Below are 23321 nucleotides of genomic sequence, written 5' to 3'. Positions count from 1 at the left end.
GAGTTATGGGGTTTTATTCATTAAAAAAGGGGGGATTTTCCAGTTTTTGGACAACAACTCAAAAATGCTTTAATCAGTTCACATGAAACTTTGGTGAATTATTTATAGCTATTGATGTAATCTCCCTATTGATTTTCATAAATTTCAAATATGACATTGAGAAGAAATTGAACTTTATTTGTTTATAGTCTGGCAACAGATTTATTAAGTATTGCGCAACAGCACAGTGTATTGCACAACAGCAAGAAATCTTCAATTGAATATAAATTCAATTCATATAACCGATTTCAAGTTCTTTGACTACATTTATTCAGAAACTATAATATGTCAAATATTTAATTACAATCCAAATTCAGACCTGTATCAAGCTTGAATATTGTGTAAATTTTTGCCCCAACTGATCAGGGTTGGACCTCTGCGGGTGTATCCAGCTGCGCTCAGCGAATCAGTTTATTTCTTAATTAAGAACTCCTTTTTTCATTCATAAATTACTTTATAATTTTGCTTGGAGTTATAGTTTCTAAAAAAAGTATTGTCATTGAAAGAGTTGATATATGTTGCAATGTTCATTTATTCTACATAGTTCTATGGTACCAAATCAAAAGTTTATATAAAAGAAAGAGGTCAAAGGTTTCCCATCATAGTTTAGTTACATACATTTTTTTTGTACCTGAGGTCGTTGAATATAGATCATTATATAAATAAGGAGATGTGTTACGATTGCAAATGAAACAACTATCATCCATACTTACCAGTAACAAACCACATTTGCAGAGTTGAATAAAATACAGTTGATAACATTTACTTATTACTAAAAAAGAAAATGCCTAACTATTTTAAACAGAACATGTATTTGAATATCAATTATATGGTCATTTTTATAAATTTCCTGTTGCAAAACTTTGAATTTTTCGAAAAACTAAGGATTTTCTTATCCAAGGAATAGATTACCTTAGCCGTATTTGGCACAACTTTTTGGAATTTTGGGTCCTCAATGCTCTTCAACTTTGTACTTGTTTGGCTTTATAACTATTTTGATCTGAGCGTCACTGATGAGTCTTATGTAGACGAAACGCGCGTCTGGCGTATTAAATTATAATCCTGGTACCTTTGATAACTAATTTGACTATAAATATAGATAAAAAAGGTACAAACTGATCATAATGCACTAGTTCATAAACAAGTGAGAACAATCGCCTTCATATAGTGCTCAGAATATGACATTCATAAAGCTTGTTCAATATCATTAGAGAACTCTTAATCTTAAATACTGAAAGCCTCCTCTGATAAGTACACTGTACTATGCAAGATAATGATATAACTGGACTAAAAATACACACAACCTGTAATTAAATGCCTTTACAGCGCTTTCGCGCTTTGATTTATAATGGAACAATGCAATCAAAGTCTATTGTAATATATATATATAGATACATGTATATGAATATACAAAAGAAATATTTATCTTAACTTTTTTTGCATATAAACTAAAATTCTTATTGAACGAAAGTTTAATAAAATATATAAAAAGGAAATAATTAGGATATTTTTTAGATCTATTCAGTTATATACCTTGCTCAATCTCTGGAAACACTCCTTGTCATTGAAACAGGGTTTTGATCCCCAAGGATGCCACATTTTGCAATAAATTATATCTATATTTTTGAACATTTTCAAATTAAATGAATTGAATGAAAATTTCCCGACTATATGTAGATTCTGAAATTTCTCAACTGGCTTCAATAATTACAAACAAAACAAAACTTTATTTAACATTTTTGCTAAAACAATATATCTTTATTGTTTTAATTTTTCAAAAGAAATTCTTGTTTTTGTGTGTTTGCCAAGCTTACTTGTACAAAAAAATGTATGTGTTTAGTACCATCAACAATCACCCCTAATTATAAAAGATCCAACGACCTAATCAACATGAAAATTGGTATTCAATATAATCATCGGTCATGCATGACATATTCCATGAAAACGGCACATGCCAATAAAAACTTCAATAACTTCTTAAATATGGGTTTATAAAGACAAAAATTATAAGATGAAGAATTAAATTATCTATCTATACAAGAAAAACTGCTGGACGGTACCTCTTCTGACAATCCGAATGTGGCAAAGTAATGCTCTGCTGCATGAGACATCACCAATTGGTTGAGATTAGTAGAATATTATTTCTTCAATAATTTGAAAATAAGGATATCAGCTTTTTACTTGGAAATTGCCTTTCATCCAATATTATTTACATGTAGTATTTTTGGGTGAAAACCAGTGACACATGGTAAAATGCTTTAGAAAAAGTTTCAAATCTACAATATTTTATCTGTTCAAATCAAACTGAACTTAATAATCTATATATGTCATTCATGATCAACATTGCACCAGGTAACTACCATGTTATAGATTTATGCTCCTTTAAAGACTGTAATTTATTTGTTTTCTTTATTATTTTGTAGGTCCTAATTGTAAGAACAGACATGTGAGAAGAGTTATCTGTCAGTGTTATTTAAATGGTTTCTGTTTGGAGGGTCCAAAATGTAAATTTATGCAGTAAGTGAATTGTTCAGACAATTATTTATGTGTCGTATGACAGGTATTCAATTGTGTGAGGTAACAGGGTATGATTCATATTTTAAGTTTCTTCATCCTTAATCTAACCAAAGTTTATATTTGTAATGCTTGAGATATAAGGGTCCTGCCGACTAGTCATGCTAGTTAAGGTGACCTATAGTAATCACTCAGTCTGTCCATCCGTAAGCACTTCTATGTTGTATGATTAGTCAAGATTGCCTCACATGACTTTCAAAAATTTATGCACAGTGTTAATACCTATAAAAGGAAGGTTCCTTACCTAGCTTTTTAGTGAATTTTGGACAAAATTTGTGTTAAAAAATTGTTTTTCAGTTAAAAAATTATGCTTTTAAAGAATCATCGGTTTTTGCTAGGATTTGAATGAAAATTAAATTGATATGTAGGAAACTATAATTTGCTATTCCAAAATGATTTTCTGTGTCAAAAATTATAAGTTGGCCACCTTGGTCCAATCAACAACAATTAATAAAACAGCATGCTACCAATTGCTATTTGCTTGACATAAGTCTCTGGAATAACTTGCATCAATATTGAGGAATTGTACTTTGTCAGTGCTAACCTTTCAAGAAAAGTACTTTGTTAACTGCTTCAATGTGTCAAAATCCATCAAGTTTATTTATCTGTTGCCATAAATTTGAATGAAAGAAGATATTTAACAATATTTTTTAATCCTTCCTCTCAAGATCAGGATTATGCTTAAATTTCAATCTTTTTTAGCCCTAAATTTGAATTGCCAGTTTATGAGAGCAAAGAAATGACAAAGAAACCAATGATCACATGTCACTTTTGTGGAGAGACAGGTCACAAAGCCAATAGTTGTTTTAAAGTGCAACAGGGACATATCCCAACAGGAATTCAAGATGGAAATAAAATAGAAATTCAGGCACAGGATATGAAAACACAATTACAGGTTGGTATAAAAGGACAAATATCCTGAATTACCCATAGATTTAAATAGAAATACAATATCCAAACAGGATATTTGAAAATTCTAAAAGAACTTACGTGCAATGCAACAAAAATGTATGACATCAAAAATTGCACGGTTTGCATGTAAGGATTATTTGATTTTTTGATTAGATTATGGGAAATAGATAATATTGAAGAATATCATTCATTATCTTTACATTTTATAATTTCATTTCCATAACATCACCAAATCAGTGAAATTTTAACTTGGAAAAATATCATTTTTAAATACTTTTAATACTATTAACTGAAATTAAAAAAGTGGATTAATTTGAATGTTTTCAAAAATCAATATGAATAAAAATGTTAGTGTCAGTGAGATATCATTTAAAAGAAGGTTCAACATGAATCTTAAGTGGCATAACTATAGTAAATTAGATATGAAAAAAAATATCACAGTTATCAGATGTTATTCAATATATATCTATCCAGTATTTTTTTCAATTTCTATGTACCGGTATATTGTATATGATTGAAGTTCCATCATTGAACTATGAATCTCACATACATAAGTTAATTTTCAGGCATCACAACAGAATATGACTAGTTCAATAAAACCAATGCCAGATTACAGAAACCCAATGAGACCTTTAGATCAAGTTACATGTTTCAAGGTGAGTGCCAAAAATTTTATATATATAAAGAAGATATCAGGGGAAATGAAAAAAAATTGCATAATTCAACTTCATAAAAGTAATGTTTTAAATTGGAGTGCTGCAATGTGCATTTTTGCACTTGCAAGTTATTATCATTCTTCAGGTGATTACTATTACTTTGAAGCAGTAGTTACTTATCACCAGGGTTTCCCCTGGGTCAATAATTTTTTTCGCCACCTCTTTCGCCAAATCAATTTATTTTTCGCCACTTTATTAGTTTTTTCGCCATATATAACTTAAATATATATTTTTTGTTTAACATTTTCCTTCTTTCTACCCCCCACCCCAATATGTTGCCTATAATAATTCTCGTAAAATTATCTTTTAGTCTACATTATAATGAATTAACAATAAACTTTTACTTTTAAAAAGAAAAACTTTGCTTTTTTAACTTAAAAGGGGGAAAATTCATCATTGTTAATTGTATTTGGAACAACTTTTCTAAAAGAGGTGTCCAATTATTTTAATAATAAAGATGATATAAGTCCAGGAATATAACAAAATTCTTGGACATGTTTTGAACATATAATACCAGATAGATGGATAGTTCTTTGGGAAAAGTTTCTTCAAATAATATAAATATGTTGCCTTTTGTACTAAGAAGTGGTTTTTACAACAAAATTTTTTTTTATCACTTGAAATTGATCCCTCATTAAAGGGATAGTCATTACATTGAAGGGTTACCCCTTATTAGAGGGGTTGTTCCAAAAGTGTTGAATATATTTCTTCATAACGACAGTTTTCTTTTCTGGACCATCGTAAATGAAAAAGTTGAGACGTAAAATTATATGCTTGAAACTCGTGCGTCGCCAAAATGAATTTAAAGTACCCTTTCAAATCAATTATCTATTTCAAAGTCAAAGGATAAAGTTTTAAGTCGGAGATTTTTCTTGCTTTTAAACATTTTTCGTCATAACAACAGTTTTCCTATCCGGCCCATCGTTAAAAGAAGGAGAGGAGACATCAAAAGTTGGCTTCAAACACGTGTGTCACAAAGTGGTTATTACCTTTATGTGACATGTTACGGACGCCATTTTACCATATAATTTTGTCAAACAATACAATCAACACCTTTATTAATTAGTCCTTTGTTGCCTACAGCTATAAAATGCAATCAGCTGATTTTTGATTTTCTGTCAAAATCTTAACGACTTCAAGGTGAATTCCGAGTATTGTCTGATCAGGTAAAGTCAGAGAAACCCGAAAAAAAATAAATAAACAAGATGGATGAAATTAAATCGTTATTCATATTTCTTTCGCCAAATTCTTTTGCAAATGATGAATTTTAATCGCCACAATTATTATTTTTTCGCAAAACATGATGCTTTGCATGGCATTTGTTTTGTTTTTTTATTTTAGAAGTTATGCAAGTTATCTCTCTTTACCCAATATGTTGTGATAAGCAGTCGAAAATGGCGACTGCCAGCGGAAACCCTGCTTATCACAACATATTGGGTAAAGAGAGATAACTTGCATAACTTCTAAAATAAAAAAACAAAACAAATGCCATGCTGCAAAGCATCATGTTTAAGAAATATAAATTATTATTACATTGGTAGCATTGAATTACATTGATTTCCCAGTCACATAAAAACCGATAATTTTAAATGTGAAATAAACGTGGTTATTTCACTCTCTAACGTCATACAACAATAGGCGTTGTCAAGATGTCGATAACATCGGATCAAAACAAATTGTGAATGCGTAGAAAAAAGATATAGTTCCTTACATTTTCTACATTAATTTCATTAAAAAAAGCCATTTGCCAATGTAATAAAAAGAATAACTAATCAAAGAATTCAAATATCGAAAAATATTCAACTCGTGACCGAACAACACTGATAATTAACTCATGCGCTATGCGCATTCGTGAATTAATGTGTTGTTCGGTCACTCGTTGAATATTTTTCTCTATTTGAATTCTTCGATTAGTTATTCTATAAACATTTAATTTATTGTTGGAACAAAACACAAAATATTATCAATGTTAAATATTTTAATAAAGTATAAAATTGAATGATCGATGGCTGCTTAACATCCAGCAGCAAATATTACATACATATTCAGGAAGATAACATGTTAATGCTATTATTAGTTACACAGTGTGCAAGTGACCTAATACGATATATATGGGGTAAGTAAGTTCCATATGAGGTGAGACAAAACCTAATACAATATATATTGGGTCAGTAAATTCCATATGAGGTGAATATGATATATATGCCTAATATGGGGTCAGTAAATTCTATATGAGGTGAGAGCAAACCTAATATGATATATATGGGGTCAGTAAATTCCATATGGACTGAGAGCAAACCTAATAGGATATATATAGGGTCAGTAAATTCCATATGAGGTGAGAGCAAACCTAATACGATATATATGGGGTCAGTAAATTCCATATGGACTGAGAGCAAACCTAATACAATATATGGGGTCAGTAAATTCCATATATATTGTTTTAGGTCACTAGCACACTGTGTAACGAATTTATCTTACTGACTATCTTAACATGTAGCATTTAGACTAGTGGCCTATCAAAGTGATCTAGTCTTCAATATAAAGAACCTACTTCCATTGGTCTATATAAAAGCAAATGCCAACAATAACAACTTGTTAGCTTTTAATGTGTTTTCTGCATTTTTTCAATCGTTCATCATCAATGTCTTGGTCTGTTGTCCGGGTGAAACGTTTCAGATTTTTTCCTCAACGCCGTGTTGTTTTTATAAAAGGACGTAACACCACTACTAACCGTGTATTAAAATAAACCAGTTTACTAACCCCATATTAAATATACAGGGTCTCCATTCGGTCGCTTTTAACCAATGATATTCCTAGAAATGAATAGGTGGTAAGATAAATGAATTTACCTTACTTTGTACTTAACTGAATGGCTGAGTTGGATTCTTAATGTGCTAGCTCACAATGTAACAGGAAGATATGTCACATACTTGGACAAATTATTCTGACTCCGAGCCAAGCAGTCTTTGCTTCAACACCAAAATAATTTGTGTAAGAATGACAGAAGCAGAAAATGCAAATTTAAAAGTCTGGTTTTGTCCCAGTTGAGGATCAAACCCACATCCTCCTGTACTTGAGGCCAGCACACTACCATGAGACCACTGAGGCAGTAATGATGCTCAGTCTTTAGTTTTCTATGTAATACTGATTCTGTGGACTACTGTTAGTAAATGTTCACATATTTTATAATTAAAGATTTTACATATTATTAGTCATACTACTTATACATTTTGTTTTCAATATCATTGTTTATATTTCAGTGTGGAGAAAAAGGACATTATGCCAACAAGTGTAATAAAAGCCATCTTGCATTCCTTAGTTCGGGAGGACATTGATAATGTCACTTTATTGTTAATTGTTATAATGGACTACGTTACAGAGATATAAAATAAAAGTACATGCTAGATATACTTTTCTTGAATAGAATATTTAAGATGGTACTGGAAAAATTAGTGTCGAAATGAGATATTTTCCTAATGACATGTGGTACTGAACATGCAATGTAAAAAAACTTTGATGTGCATCTGTTATCAGATATTTAAGCATATGTTCTCATTGTTTAGATGAAATAAAATTTGTAATTTTGAAATAGAGGAGCCTCTTTTTATTTCACTGTTTTGGGGGTATTTTTCTTCAACTTCTTTGCAATGTAAATGGACAAAATATATGATGACAAAATGTCCTATCGCTATAAAAAAAAAAGTGAAAAAGAGGAAGGGGGTGGTATTTCAATGTTATGGAAACAATTTTTAGTACTTTTGAATGTGAATTCAAATGTTTGGATATCTTAACTGTTCTTTATGTTTAGAGTCACAAGTTTTAATTTCCAAAATTCCCAATCATCTAAAGAATGTAAATTGCAGAATAAGTTCATGATTGAATTATTTGAATACAAATAATTCTTTAGGATAGCAAAGCAAATTATTTTGATTTTGATAGTATGAATTAGCAGCAAATAACATTAGTTAAATTGCAGATAGGCAGGTTATTTAATCTCTACATCTTTCCAGATCAGAGAAAGGGTATTTTATGGATACAATACCAAGGTACTTCATATCCATGCTAGGTTTTCATTGATGACCATAAATACTATTGGGGAAAGTTCAATTTATTTTTATTGGCTTTAAATCATTAAGTGCTGTCATTTTGATGCAGGCAAAAGTTTTAATTTTCATAATTATTACATATAAATAAGTTTAATGTTATTATAACAAAATAAAAGAGTATAAGGCTATAAGCATAATTTATTTATAAGATATACTCGATTAATAACTTGTATGGATTAATGATAGAGGTACATCTAGCTGTTATTTAAAATGCATAGAGTTAAATAATGTCAATATTTAAAAAAAAAATTACAATGAATATAATGAACAATAAACACCCGTAACTTTTTAAAAACTTAAGGCAATCTAACAATAAATAAAAAACAACAGTAAAAAATGAATCTTGAGGCATCTTTACATCTGTAAAATGGAAAATACGGGCAAGTTCCAGCAAATGTGTGTTTTCACAAATTTTATTAGATTTTGCATATAACCTTGATATGTTGTACATTAAATTAAAAAAAAAATTGTTTGTGTCTGTTATTTTCTGGAAATTATTGTAATTTGTAAAAAATAAATGCACATTTGTATAGAATGTAATAAAACTGGTGGAAAACATTCCTAGATTGTCTTAACATTACCAGTTCTTCAAAATTTAACAATTCCTCAATTTTTTTATGATTTTTTCTTAAACATATCACATTTAATAATCACATCTAACAATCCACTTACTTTGAGTTAAAATATTAGTGATAGAATAAATAAATTTAGTTCATGGAAACTCAAAAAAGCAATATCATCAAATCAAGGGTTACCAAAAACAAGACAAAATAAACTAAGACAATTTTAATAAAAACATTTGTATCAAGATTATCAAAATAAAAGGGTAAAATTATATTGTCAAACTAAAGAGCCATGACAGTCTTTTCCATGACAATCTGGGAATGGGAATACATCTGGTATAATTTGTGCTTCTGTTGTATACTCCTGCACAGAACCATCTACCCCATCAAAAGTTACCTACAAAAAATAATGCATTTATTCATACATTCCTTGATAATTACTTAAGTGATTTAAGTACTAGAAAGATTCTTTTTTATTAATAGGTAAGGGGTTGACAAAAGAACGATGGTCCTGGAATCCTCACAAAGTGATTCCTGATCAAAATCAAACATTAAGTATGCAGCTTTATTTGAGTTAAACAATTTCTGGTTGTACAAATATACAATATTTTGTATAGAGTTATGTAAATAGAAAGAACAAACTAGATAATTATACTATACATTCCTTTTAGAAAATTCAAATTTTCTGAGTTATCTCCCCTTATAAAGCAAATTGCATTTTTTTTTTAAATCAATCAGATATATTTCTGAGTTTGAAAAAATGTTCTTATCAGAAGATAAAATCAAAAACATTTCTTTGCTAAAATGAAAAATATCACAAAATAATTCCAATCCTGCCTATTAAGTTGTTAAATCTGTACCAATCATTTTACATCATGTGGCCAATCGTGATACGAGATAAGAAAATTCCTGTGCAGCCTCTGTCTCATACAGTTTGAAAATCAGTGCTGAACAATTGTTTTAGTAAAGTCCCTTTGAAATGATAATTCAAGGGAAAATTGCATGGTAAGTTATCTTTTAACAGCCTACATATCTTGTCAGGTATTCACAAAATTTATATCAAAGGATTATTCCAGCAAGGTCTCAATATTCAGCACTGATCATCTATTTTTTTCTGGAGTAATGTACCTTGGAAGTGTCAAATATATGACAATTGCATTATAAGCAATCTCATGCCTACATTTCTTGAAGGAATTTAATGAAAAAGTTTTAAAAACAAAACAAACTATCTCAATTGTATGTTTGTAGAAGTATCTGATGCAGTTTTTGCCTTAGTTGATCAAATCATGAGCTATGTTTTGAAGATGCCCTGCTTTTTCAGTCATTATTTTGTACCAATCATGTCAATTAAACAGTGCATTTATGAATTAACATCGTTTGTAATATGTTTATACATACCTGAATGAAAAAGGCCAGCCATCTCCCATCTAGTGGATTATCATACTCTGCGACAAAGGTGTTGTTTCCCTGCAAATTAAATAAAACGGTTTTTCTCTGTGTATTACACAGTAACCTGGTTCTTGTTATACTTCAAGAAAAAACTTTCATTGTTAAAACCAACATTGACTTCAATGTTGGCATTCCCGCTAGACAAATTGGTTTTATACTCACATGAACTAGAATTACAGAAACGAGAAAAACATTTAGAATCAAAACTTGTCAGTTTATTTTTAAATATTTGCCCGCCCTAAAAAAAAGAAATAAAATTAATTATCTGTGCCTAATCAAAAAAAAAATAATGCTTTAATCGTAAGATACTTACATGGTCTTTAATCTTGTCTGAAAACCAGAGAACAGGGTGAGGATACATATGTGTAGAATTGCCTGGTTCACCAACAAACAATCGAAAGTCACGTCTGAAAATATTTAAAATAAAATACACTAACTAATTATTAATTCACAGCCTTTTCTTTTATTCTGCCATGTATTTGACACAAGAGTGCACACTCTGAAATGTCAAGGTCAGATGAACCATGCCAGACGGACTTGTGCACCTTACAATCATTCCATATACCAATCATAGTTGACCTAGCTATTGCTTATAGCATCTACCTAACGAACTTGATCACGAAACTTAACCTTGATCATCGATCCATGAAAAGAGGTAAAGATCATTCAAACCCTGTCTGAAAAACATACATGCCTTGCAAGGATCCCATAATATATCAAATATGATTAACTTATTCATAATACCGGTAAGTGAGAAATTCACGTAAATATATACAGACCTTAAAGCAGTCGATGAGCAATGAAAATGAGGTCAAGGACAATGGACCTGACATACAAGCATCCAGGTCAGTAACAATACAATACTTCGTAAGATCTCAACATCATGCCTGCGAAAATCAGTGTAGGTAGTTTAAGCTCAGTACACCAATATAAGTTTATATCTGGGACTATAACACGAAACATTAGTCCTAGCTAATATATACAATAGAAATTTCAATGTTTACTTTTCAATTCCGTAAACTGAACTTCAGCATAATCAACACCAAAATTGTATAGACTACCACCAAACAGTCCTGATAAGATAGCTCTTTACTGATTGACAAATACTAGCCTAGTGTAACGTTAAGCACATCGCCTCCTTTACAAGATGAAGGAGTTAATGTACAAAACTATGATGTACTTAAGCTTTTCATAGAAATCGCCTCAGACAAAAATATTTACTGTTATAATATACCTTTTGGTGTCTGTTGTAACTGCAAATTTGGCCTTAACTGTCCTCGGTTTCATATTGGTAAAAAGCGTTATTCGCCCACCATTTGAGGTCTGCAAAACGAAAAGAAAAATTTCAAAGGCGTTCCTGATACGTTCATTTAAAGTACCGTAATTATTTTAGCTCAATAGTGTTAGTGTCACAACACACTATCTAATATGTAACGGTCATAATACATTTACATTGGAATTGTATGTGTTATCCATCTAATGTGATAGGTTGATTATGACATAATTTGTCTTAATGTGTTGAACGGATGATGTTGGAAGGTATAAAAGAAATGACATGATTTTCGTATCTACAATAGAGTTTCTGAAATAATCTTCATACACTCTTGGTCAAACGTTTGGAAACCCAAAATTAAAAAAAAAACCAAGAACATTTCGTAACATGAAGTCCAAGTTGACATATTTAAAACAGCACGAGACTTATATATTTCAATAGGTCAACTTGTTTGAAGGAGTTACTATCGACGATTTAGCAGAACAGACATAATGTTGCTGTTAAAAATAACAGCAAGAAATATAGAAACTGGAGATTTTTTATATGTTTTTTAAGAAACATTTAAATTTTTTTTATTTATTTTTTTTTGGTGAAAGTCAAATTTTAACAATAAATGTTTATATATTTTCAAACAAGGGACCCCCATTGGAAATAAGCTATACTATGTAAGCTTTTATGGGATATCCCAGGCTTTTTTCTAAGCACTGTTTTTAAAATATATTATGATACTATTTTAGAAATATATATATATATATATATTATTGTTTTGTCTTGTGAATTTTTGTATATGTGATTGAATTTGCCTGAATAAAACTATACTATACTATAACGTTACAACACAATATCTATCTTTTGACAAGAATCCAAGATTAGTTTTACAAATGGCGATCATTGCCACATCAGGGTATACAAATAGGGATTTTTGTACATTTCATAAGTGACTTACAATTTCTCGTTTCCAATACATCTTCGGTAGATCTATGTTCTGGAAAAAAAATCGTTGAAACATAAAAGTATATTTAATTCTGTTATAGTCTGTTGACCATGTCTGAAATAATTTTATAGAAAATGACACCATATAATTCTCAAACCGTTGAAACTTTAGGTACATGACACATTAAAAACTAAACGACGGGTTATTGACTTTGAAAAAATCACAGTTTGTATACCATGGCATCAATCAACCGAATTGACTTTTAAATTCAGATGTATGTCTGATCATGCACGTGAAAGGAAAATATAAAACTACTCGATTCAAGAATATAAATAGAAAGCCAAATATACTCACTGTTAAGATAGACAAATAGAAGGCACGTAAAGAGAGCATAGTATCGGTGATGTGTATACTCACTGTTAAGATAGACAAATAGAAGGCACGTAAAGAGAGCATAGTATCGATGATGTGTATACTCACTGTTAAGATAGACAAATAGAAGGCATGTAAAGAGAGCATAGTATCGGTGATGTGTATACTCACTGTTTAGATAGACAAATAGAAGGCACGTAAAGAGAGAATAGTATCGGTGATGTGTATACTTACTGTTAAGATAGACAAATAGAAGGCACGTAAAGAGAGCATAGTATCGGTGATGTGTACGTAAAGAGAGAAAAGTATCGGTGATGTGTATACTCACTGTTAAGATAGACAAATAGAAGGCACATAAAGAGAGCATAGTATCGGTGATGTGTATACTCACTGTTAAGATAGACAAATAGAAGGCACGTAAAGAGAGCATAGTATCGGTGATGTGTATACTCACTGTTAAGATAGACAAATAGAAGGCACGTAAAGAGAGCATAGTATCAGTGATGTGTATACTCACTGTTAAGATAGACAAATAGAAGACACGTAAAGAGAGCATAGTATCGGTGATGTTTATACTCGTTGTTAAGATAGACAAATAGGAGGCACGTAAAGAGAGCATAGTATCGGTGATGTGTATACTCACTGTTATGATAGACAAATAGAAGGCACGTAAAGAGAGCATAGTAGCGGTGATGTGTATACTCACTGTTAAGATAGACAAATAGAAGGCACGTAAAGAGAGCATAGTATCGGTGATGTGTATACTCACTGTTAAGATAGACAAATAGAAGGCACGTAAAGAGAGCATAGTATCGGTGATGTGTATACTCACTGTTAAGATAGACAAATAGAAGGCACGTAAAGAGAGAAAAGTATCAGTGATGTGTATACTCACTGTTAAGATAGACAAATAGAAGGCACGTAAAGAGAGCATGGTATCGGTGATGTGTATACTCACTATTAAGATAGACAAATAGAAGGCACGTAAAGAGAGCATAGTATCGGTGATGTGTATACTCACTGTTAAGATAGACAAATAGAATGCACGTAAAGAGAGCATAGTATCGGTGATGTGTATACTCACTGTTAAGATAGACAAATAGAAGGCACGTAAAGAGAGCATAGTATCGGTGATGTGTATACTCACTGTTATGATAGACAAATAGAAGGCACGTAAAGAGAGCATAGTAGCGGTGATGTGTATACTCACTGTTAAGATAGACAAATAGAAGGCACGTAAAGAGAGCATAGTATCGGTGATGTGTATACTCACTGTTAAGATAGACAAATAGAAAGCACGTAAAGAGAGCATAGTATCGGTGATGTGTATACTCATTGTTAAGATAGACAAATAGAAGGCACGTAAAGAGAGAAAAGTATCGGTGATGTGTATACTCACTGTTAAGATAGACAAATAGAAGGCACGTAAAGAGAGCATGGTATCGGTGATGTGTATACTCACTATTAAGATAGACAAATAGAAGGCACGTAAAGAGAGCATGGTATCAGTGATGTGTATACTCACTGTTAAGATAGACAAATAGAATGCACGTAAAGAGAGCATAGTATCGGTGATGTGTATACTCACTGTTAAGATAGACAAATAGAAGGCACGTAAGGAGAGCATAGTATCGGTGATGTGTATACTCACTGTTAAGATAGACAAATAGAAGGCACGTAAAGAGAGCATGGAATCGGTGATGTGTATACTCACTGTTAAGATAGACAAATAGAAGGCACGTAAAGAGAGCATAGTATCGGTGATGTGTATACTCACTATTAAGATAGACAAATAGAAGGCACGTAAAGAGAGCATAGTATCGGTGATGTGTATACTCACTATTAAGATAGACAAATAGAAGGCACGTAAAGAGAGAATAGTATCGGTGATGTGTATACTCACTGTTAAGATAGACAAATAGAAGGCACGTAAAGAGAGCATAGTATCGGTGATGTGTATACTCACTGTTAAGATAGACAAATAGAAGGCACGTAAGGAGAGCATAGTATCGGTGATGTGTATACTCACTGTTAAGATAGACAAATAGAAGGCACGTAAAGAGAGCATGGAATCGGTGATGTGTATACTCACTGTTAAGATAGACAAATAGAAGGCACGTAAAGAGAGCATAGTATCGGTGATGTGTATACTCACTATTAAGATAGACAAATAGAAGGCACGTAAAGAGAGCATAGTATCGGTGATGTGTATACTCACTATTAAGATAGACAAATAGAAGGCACGTAAAGAGAGCATAGTATCGGTGATGTGTATACTCACTGTTAAGATAGACAAATAGAAAGCACGTAAAGAGAGCATAGTATCGGTGATGTGTATACTCACTGTTAAGATAGACAAATAGAAGGCCCGTAAAGAGAGCATAGTATCGGTGATGTGTACGTAAATAGAGAATAGTATCGGTGATGTGTATACTCACTGTTAAGATAGACAAATAGAAGGCACCTTAAAGAGAGCATAGTATCGGTGATGTGTATACTCATTGTTAAAATAGACAAATAGAAGGCACGTAAAGAGAGCATAGTATCGGTGATGTGTATACTCACTGTTAAGATAGACAAATAGAAGGCACGTAAAGAGAGCATGGTATCGGTGATGTGTATACTCACTGTTAAGATAGACAAATAGAAGGCACGTAAAGATAGCATAGTATCGGTGATGTGTATACTCACTGTTAAGATAGACAAATAGAAGGCACGTAAAGAGAGCATAGTATCAGTGATGTGTATACTCACTGTTAAGATAGACAAATAGAAGGCACGTAAAGAGAGAATAGTATCGGTGATGTGTATACTCACTGTTAAGATAGACAAATAGAAGGCACGTAAAGAGAGCATAGTATCGGTGATGTGGCCTATAAGTGTATGTTCTGCATCTGGAACAATTCTGAAATAGAAAACTTCACTTAACACTCAATACCTTTAAAAGAGTCCCAATCAAGTAACCGGATTCAACCATGGATAACTCGACGGATGACAGAAGTATATATAGGACTAAAACTGCCAACTCGTTAGGATTTCAAACGCAGTTTTTGTTACTCTATATGTATCTGTGTATTGTCATCGGATTGTTTTTTTTATGCCTTTTAACAGATCAGTCTTCAATGGTCTGTATATGTTATGATTGATTTCTTCCTGAATGTAACATCAATGCTACCGGTCTGATAAATCTAACTGTTATTTATGACATGCTTCAATAAAAGACTGAGAATTGCTACAACAATATTCATTCTACGACATGAAAGGCATTTACCTGAGGTATTTAGGTCCGGCAAGCTGATTGTAATAATAATGTGAATCATCAGTCAAGAAGAATTCGTCCCCAGAAGACGTAATTATCATCTTAGGAACCGTGTCATATCTATCATTATATGCTGCAACAAAAGCATGCTTATTTCATAAGAAAGAAAAATCTGTATTCAAATATTCATGACTTCTTTAAATTTTTTATGATACGACTAATTTCATATACAAGTAAAGAAGAAAAAGCCTGCAATATAATATTCATCTTAAAGAATATGTGTGATAAAGATAACTATGCTTTTGCTTTTAACATTTTCAGTTGGTTCAGTATCAAGGCAATAACTCAGCGTAACAGTGTTGACAAGATTTTAAAGCTTGCACTTAAACAAATATTGCAGATTTATTTTTACGATTGATACAAAAATTAGGCAATATAACACAAACGTATTTGTAAATAAAGCATACCTAATGGGTCGATATAAGAAGCCATTTTCTGCGTAAACGGGTTATCTAAATACCATGTAAAATTTTCTTTATAGTACTCTTTGAATTCAAAAGTCCAGCCACCAAGTGATCGATAGTGATGATGTAAGTTCTGCAAATACATGTATGCGTATAATTTACTTTTTATCTATTTAGTACTTCGTGTATACAAGTGTTACACCATCTCAAAGAAGACCTGTCAATATCTATAATTTAGACCTCGTGCGATTAAAAGCTCATTGTTTAGTTCAAATATCTTTTAGTTTGTGTCACATATACATACGCCATTAGTATAGACAGTTCAAAAAGTTTAATTAATGGACAAGTGAAATATCAAAATAGTTTATCCATGTCCATATATACCTGAACAAAATTGAGCAAATCCATCACTATTGGAGCTATTCCTATAACTCTCTTGTCTACAGCACCAGTCAACCAAGTTATCCAACCACGCTTAAAAGAAAAATCATCAGATTGTATAAATCATTTGGTTTGCTATAAATGGCACCTGGTATCTATAAAGGTTAAACGAAGTTTATATTAGTATGTAAATGCAGACTACTAAGATTTAGTGAAATTTACATAGTCTATACACCTGCATTTTTATTAGTTTTTAGATGGTTTTTTCTTGTTTTATTTTTGTTTCATTTTATATTTATGGGGTGATTTTAGAAGACACAAATTCAAACTGTAAGGTTATTTTGCTGAAAACTATTGGTTAGTTGACAAGAAACATACCGAATTTGAAACTAACCTTTGAAGCTCCTGTGACGACGAACTTGTCTATATTGGCACCAGTTTTCGTCTTTACAACATTTGCAATCGTGTCTAAGCCTCGAACAGCCGCCTGAAACAGTTTAACCAAACAATTAGATATAATAAAACGATCAAAGAGCAAATGTTTTTTTTAAATAGAAATCCTACAAAAAGAACCATTTATTAATACATACACTGATTAATAATGAACAATATTTTAAAATATATTTGTCTTAAATGCAAACGATATCACATTATTATAAAAATGTATGTTAATTATCAGCCTCCTGACCAAATCTAATACTTCGTCTACTGTCGAGCAGTGAGCCAGGATCCAGGCTAGTTAATTATTTAAACTGTTCTGTTATTTATAAGAAAATGATTTGTGTGTATCAAGGAAAACTATCAAACAACAACCTTTGTCATTGGGAATTCCAGAATCATTTCCGGGTCTGATCCATTGTTCTCGACAAATTTTCTCCATGTCCATGCAATAATAGCGTCTTCTGTTCGATGCCTCTTTGTTGGATCCTCCTATCGAATGGAAAAATAAAGTTTATTTACATATCTCTATATCTATATGACGTACCAGCTACCAATGTCCACAGATTAAATTTTACACTATAGAACTTTCACTAAGGTTTATAAAGTATAACAGCTTTATTTGTGAATCTTTGAACATATAACCCAAACATATATATGTTTAAATGTTGAAAAGTGCATGTTTCAAAATTTTCAAAATGACTTTTGTTTATTATTTATATAAAATGTATTAAAATGTATAAGAAAGACGTTGTATTTCAAAACCAAATTACATCGTAATTAAAAGTTATGTATTATCTTTTAGATATGACAATCCTTTATTTTATTATTGGTTTCCTTTTAAAAATAAAATATTTGCAATTATGCATAAAAAAAGTTTGATAACCACTTATGATTGCACAATAAGTACTTTATTTTAAATCAATAGTTACGCTATAAACTTAAATAATAAAATCCAAAATATATAGTACCTTTGAGAGCGTGAAACTTGAGGTGCCTTAAGAGGACAGTAGCAATCGTCTCAAATACACCTTTCCTGAGAGAGTTACAGTCTCAGTTTATGACTCAAATATATATAGACCTTTCCTGAGAGAGTTACAGTCTCAGTTTATCGTCTCAAATAGACGTTTCCTGAGAGAGCTACAGTCGCAGTTTAAGTATAATTACACAATTAATAAAGTTATTTGTGGAAATTCATAGGCAAATTATATTATTTTAACCATGCATGTATACCATTGGATGAATGGTACCATCGAGGACTGAATCATCAGAAGCGGTGTGGACCCAGTGGCAGAAGACACAGTTGTCATTCCGATTTTCGTGTACATGGCACGTATTTCAGGTAAACCATTCATCAAGTACGCTCAACACCAAAAGATTAAATTTCTTAGAGAAAAAAAAAATCCAAAGGGCCTAAAATCACGTGCCTAAAATATAAAACTAAGCGCTGAGCTGAATAAGTTGGGTTTCATGATAATAATGTAAAATGTCTTTAAAATATTGTAAGACTATCGTTTAGACCCTTTTACAAATACAATTTGAACGAAAAGTGCATGTTTCAAAATTTTCAAAATGACTTTTGTTTATTATTTATATAAAATGTATTAAAATGTATAAGAAAGACGTTGTATTTCAAAACCAAATTACATCGTAATTAAAAGTTATGTATTATCTTTTAGATATGACAATCCTTTATTTTATTATTGGTTTCCTTTTAAAAATAAAATATTTGCAATTATGCATAAAAAAAGTTTGATAACCACTTATGATTGCACAATAAGTACTTTATTTTAAATCAATAGTTACGCTATAAACTTAAATAATAAAATCCAAAATATATAGTACCTTTGAGAGCGTGAAACTTGAGGTGCCTTAAGAGGACAGTAGCAATCGTCTCAAATACACCTTTCCTGAGAGAGTTACAGTCTCAGTTTATGACTCAAATATATATAGACCTTTCCTGAGAGAGTTACAGTCTCAGTTTATCGTCTCAAATAGACGTTTCCTGAGAGAGCTACAGTCGCAGTTTAAGTATAATTACACAATTAATAAAGTTATTTGTGGAAATTCATAGGCAAATTATATTATTTTAACCATGCATGTATACCATTGGATGAATGGTACCATCGAGGACTGAATCATCAGAAGCGGTGTGGACCCAGTGGCAGAAGACACAGTTGTCATTCCGATTTTCGTGTACATGGCACGTATTTCAGGTAAACCATTCATCAAGTACGCTCAACACCAAAAGATTAAATTTCTTAGAGAAAAAAAAAATCCAAAGGGCCTAAAATCACGTGCCTAAAATATAAAACTAAGCGCTGAGCTGAATAAGTTGGGTTTCATGATAATAATGTAAAATGTCTTTAAAATATTGTAAGACTATCGTTTAGACCCTTTTACAAATACAATTTGAACGAAAAAGGACCTGCCTGGGTGTACGTCAATGATACAGTAATTTAACGATACACGCCAAAAATTCTGTATCTGAGTGTGTAATCATCTCAGATGTGTTTTCTGTTAATCCGAATAATCCAGTCATTATATTCCGCCCATTACCATCACTCGATACATCGAGAAATGGTAGTGGCCAGAGGGTTCTGAATTATTCCGAGTTGGTTCTCTGTGATCAGGGCCGTAAATTACATAGAGGCATGTAGGCAGGTGCCTCCTATTGCGGACTGACAAAAAAAAAAGAAAAAATGAAGAAAAAAATACTGAAAAGAAAAAAATGTTAAAATCAAGCATTATTTTAATAGCACTGGTTGTTACTTTTACGTCTATTAATGAGATTAGGTCAAAATGTACAATAGAGCAAGCAATCAAACACACGCACTTCTACCCAAATATAAAACAAATACTTTTGCTTCTGTTAGCCTTGCCAGTTGGGTCCTGCAGTTGTGAGAGATCGTTTTCTGCGCAACGGCGCCTTAAATAAAATTGAGAATAAAAATCATAGTGGGGAATATGTCAAAGAGACAACAACCCGACCAAAGAGCAGACAACAGCCGAAGGCCACCAATGGGTCTTCAACGCAGCGAGAAAATCCCGCACCCGGAGGTGGTCCTCAGCCGGCCACTAAATAAAATTGTGTACTAGTTCAGTGAAAATGGACGTCACACTAAACTCCAAAACATATAAATGAACTCAAATTAAAAAACATACAAGACGAACATGGAACAAGTCAACAATGACGGAAAGCAGATTACGAGGTCTGGCTATGCTACACATAGAAGTGACAATGTTGGCAATATTGAATGCATAGAAATGCTAAAGAGATTGGATTCGTCCGGGCACAGAAAAATCCCCTTAGCAATTGACAAAGCCTTACCGAATAAAATTGTCAGTGTAAACAAAATCTGTTACGTTATAATAATTTGAATTTGATAATTAAAAGTTATGAGTTATTAAGTATGCATTTTCATTTTAAGTTCGCAAATTGTGTCTCTGAAACGAAGTAAAAATAGCTTGTGAAGAGTCATAAAGCAGGATGAAGCGTAACAAATCTAACATTACCGGCACACGTAATCTAACTCTGGTTTATAACTATTTTCAATATATTCCAGGCGCTTATTTATTGAAATATAACACAAATTTAACAAGTGAATTCTGAGGAGGTACATTGCATACAGGGAAAAGGCCCGAAAAAATATCATTTTCTGCTTAAAATGGGTTAAAAAGAAACTCAACTGCCTCCCCTTACAAGACAGGCAATTTACGGCCCTGGTGATTTACACAAATTCAAAGGAAGTTGGCAATACCTCTTTTTCCATATTTTGAATAGGACCGATAGATATTTCTTAATTGGATATAATATTTTTTCATAATGCAGTAATGTGAAAATCTCACCAAGAAAACCTCTGTGTGTTTTTTTTTATTGTTATAAATAAGTACATTTCGTCAGTGTTTGTCTTTGTGTTCATGCAAGTTTTAAAAAAAGATTTAAAGATGTTAACAGAATGTCAGCACGTCATTTTGTCTATATGGATAAAAATTACAATGAAAAGATATCTATCATTGTACACTAGGAAGAAAAATAAATCTTGCATGTACCTTGAACACAATAGGCTGGTTAGGTATCATTTTTAAGTCAGCACAAACACTGCCGGTTGATACTGCTAAAGTAGTAGTTATAGCTACAAATGCCTCATCTACTGGTGACAATCTTTAATATATAAATTATGATCAACTAACAATTTTTAATATATATAAATTATGATCAATTAATAAATGAATAAAAGGATATATCGGATAAATGTCAATTAAACAGTAACCACACGGGAAAAAAAGACTTCTAGAGGGCAACATATAGTCTTCAACAATAAAGTCAGTCAGGTGTCCTATATTCTTCAAAATCAACAAAAGTTGTGAATAAATTAACAGAAACAAAGATCTGACGTAAGATTGTCATCAAAACGAAATACCATAACATAAGGCGAATTCACCTGTTACATTAAAAGAATTGCAGACATGCACATTCAATATGTTGTAGAGTTCATTTTTGTTAAAAATAGAAAACTGTATTTTAAAAGAAGTTGTAGAGTGTATCTGTAACTATCGTAGAATAGACTTGCCTTGTACTATCATTTCAAATGTATAATCAGCATATTATTTTGCTTACTTGGGTACATTGTGTCCGCCGTCTATCAGCATTAAAGCGGTATCTTTGTGCACAATTTTGTCAGGAATAGTGATTTCTAAATAGTGCCACCATACTGGATGGTTTGAAATAGCTTCTATTAATAAAAAAAAAATGAATAGAACAGCTGAATTGTTCAAGGCACTCTGATGTATATGTCAAGTGTTATGATAAAATAAAGACAATTATTATATCTATTTGGTATTTTGTAATTATTTTGTCCTAGTCTTATTACAATAAGTTATAAAAACTGACAAATAAATAAATGAAACGATAAACGAGTGTCATATTGTTAAAGGTATTTAACAAATTTAACAGAAAAAAAGTTTTATTGAAACACTTATAAAAACTAAAATTGCACATTTTTTTGGGTCTTTTAACCCATGAAATTTTAAGTGTATTAGATGAGAAAATAAGAATTTATCTGAACTTACAGTCTTCTAAAATTAGTCTAAACTGTTTTATTTTATTTTTTTTTAATTTTTATGTGATTATCATACCAGATTTCCATTTCAATGAGGTCATATTGTACACGTATAAAGTATAGCCTGGTCCTTTCTTCATACTAACTTCTGAGAAACTGTAATGAGAGTCTGGAGTATGTACATAGTCGTCTAATGGGGATGCCACAGCAAACGATATTGCTGTTATCCATATCACAAATGATTGCTCCATGCTTATGGTGATGATTGTGGCGTTCCGTTTGCTTCAAACAATAATTGCTGCTAGCGCTGTATCATAATTTATGTACTCTATTCAAGTATATAACAGCGGATGTTCCGTTTCCTTTCTCCAATAATGACCAACACAATAAATAGATTGAACCAATAATAACACAGGAATTTTCTTCCTGGTTTGAATTGTTGTGAAATGGGTCACATGTTTTAAGTTAAATTTAATAGGTATGGCAAACGTATAATTTCAAGTCTGCATGTTCTTAATTTTGTTTTTGTCTATAAAAAATGATTCAAAATTTCTGAATTGATAACAACTACACTTCGGATCGCCTTCTTTCAACATACACTTACAAAATATGATAAATATTCTTGAGAATATACGCTAATATAATAATTTATCTGATATATGTTGTACTATCGTGTGTTATATTTTAACAATGACAAAAGTAAAAATATTTGGCAGTCTACCACATGTAGAGCCGTTCTAGAGCGTCATAAATGTGTAGTGAAGAATAACCCCAA

General features: G+C 31.5%; 2 protein-coding genes and 1 long non-coding RNA gene across 3 annotated transcripts in view; 1 reads left to right on the top strand and 2 right to left on the bottom strand.

Annotated features, from left to right (window-relative positions):
* The window catches only part of LOC127709837 (cleavage and polyadenylation specificity factor subunit 4-like), a 34743-nt gene extending 26906 nt beyond the window's left edge, over nt 1-7837 (top strand). The window contains exons 4-7 of the mRNA XM_052215500.1: nt 2463-2556; nt 3316-3508; nt 4092-4181; nt 7505-7837. Coding sequence (XP_052071460.1) covers nt 2463-2556; nt 3316-3508; nt 4092-4181; nt 7505-7579 — 452 coding nt within the window. The 3' untranslated portion in view covers nt 7580-7837. The remainder of the gene's footprint in view (nt 1-2462; nt 2557-3315; nt 3509-4091; nt 4182-7504) is intronic.
* Nucleotides 6202-7498, bottom strand: LOC127709839 (uncharacterized). Its single transcript, XR_007985781.1, has 2 exons — nt 6592-7498; nt 6202-6540 (listed from the first exon to the last, which is right to left on the bottom strand). It is a non-coding gene; the product is annotated as an uncharacterized LOC127709839 (long non-coding RNA).
* A 1284-nt stretch (nt 7838-9121) lies between the features above and the next one.
* LOC127709836 (autocrine proliferation repressor protein A-like) lies at nt 9122-22974 on the bottom strand. The gene is made up of 14 exons (XM_052215499.1): nt 22623-22974; nt 22105-22219; nt 21537-21648; nt 17859-17975; nt 17440-17532; nt 17049-17138; nt 16668-16797; nt 16213-16333; nt 15759-15846; nt 12582-12620; nt 11597-11685; nt 10676-10769; nt 10312-10380; nt 9122-9310 (listed from the first exon to the last, which is right to left on the bottom strand). Exons 1-14 carry the CDS (start codon nt 22795-22797, stop codon nt 9191-9193), a joined length of 1452 nt encoding a protein of 483 aa, XP_052071459.1. The 5' UTR covers nt 22798-22974; the 3' UTR covers nt 9122-9190.
* Between the last annotated feature and the right edge of the window lie 347 nt (nt 22975-23321).

Source organism: Mytilus californianus, unplaced genomic scaffold (assembly GCF_021869535.1).
Source record: "Mytilus californianus isolate M0D057914Y unplaced genomic scaffold, xbMytCali1.0.p SCAF_7, whole genome shotgun sequence".
NCBI classification, from domain to species: domain Eukaryota; kingdom Metazoa; phylum Mollusca; class Bivalvia; order Mytilida; family Mytilidae; genus Mytilus; species Mytilus californianus.
Note: the sequence above shows the minus strand (reverse complement) of the source record. Positions and strands in the feature narration are given on the sequence as shown.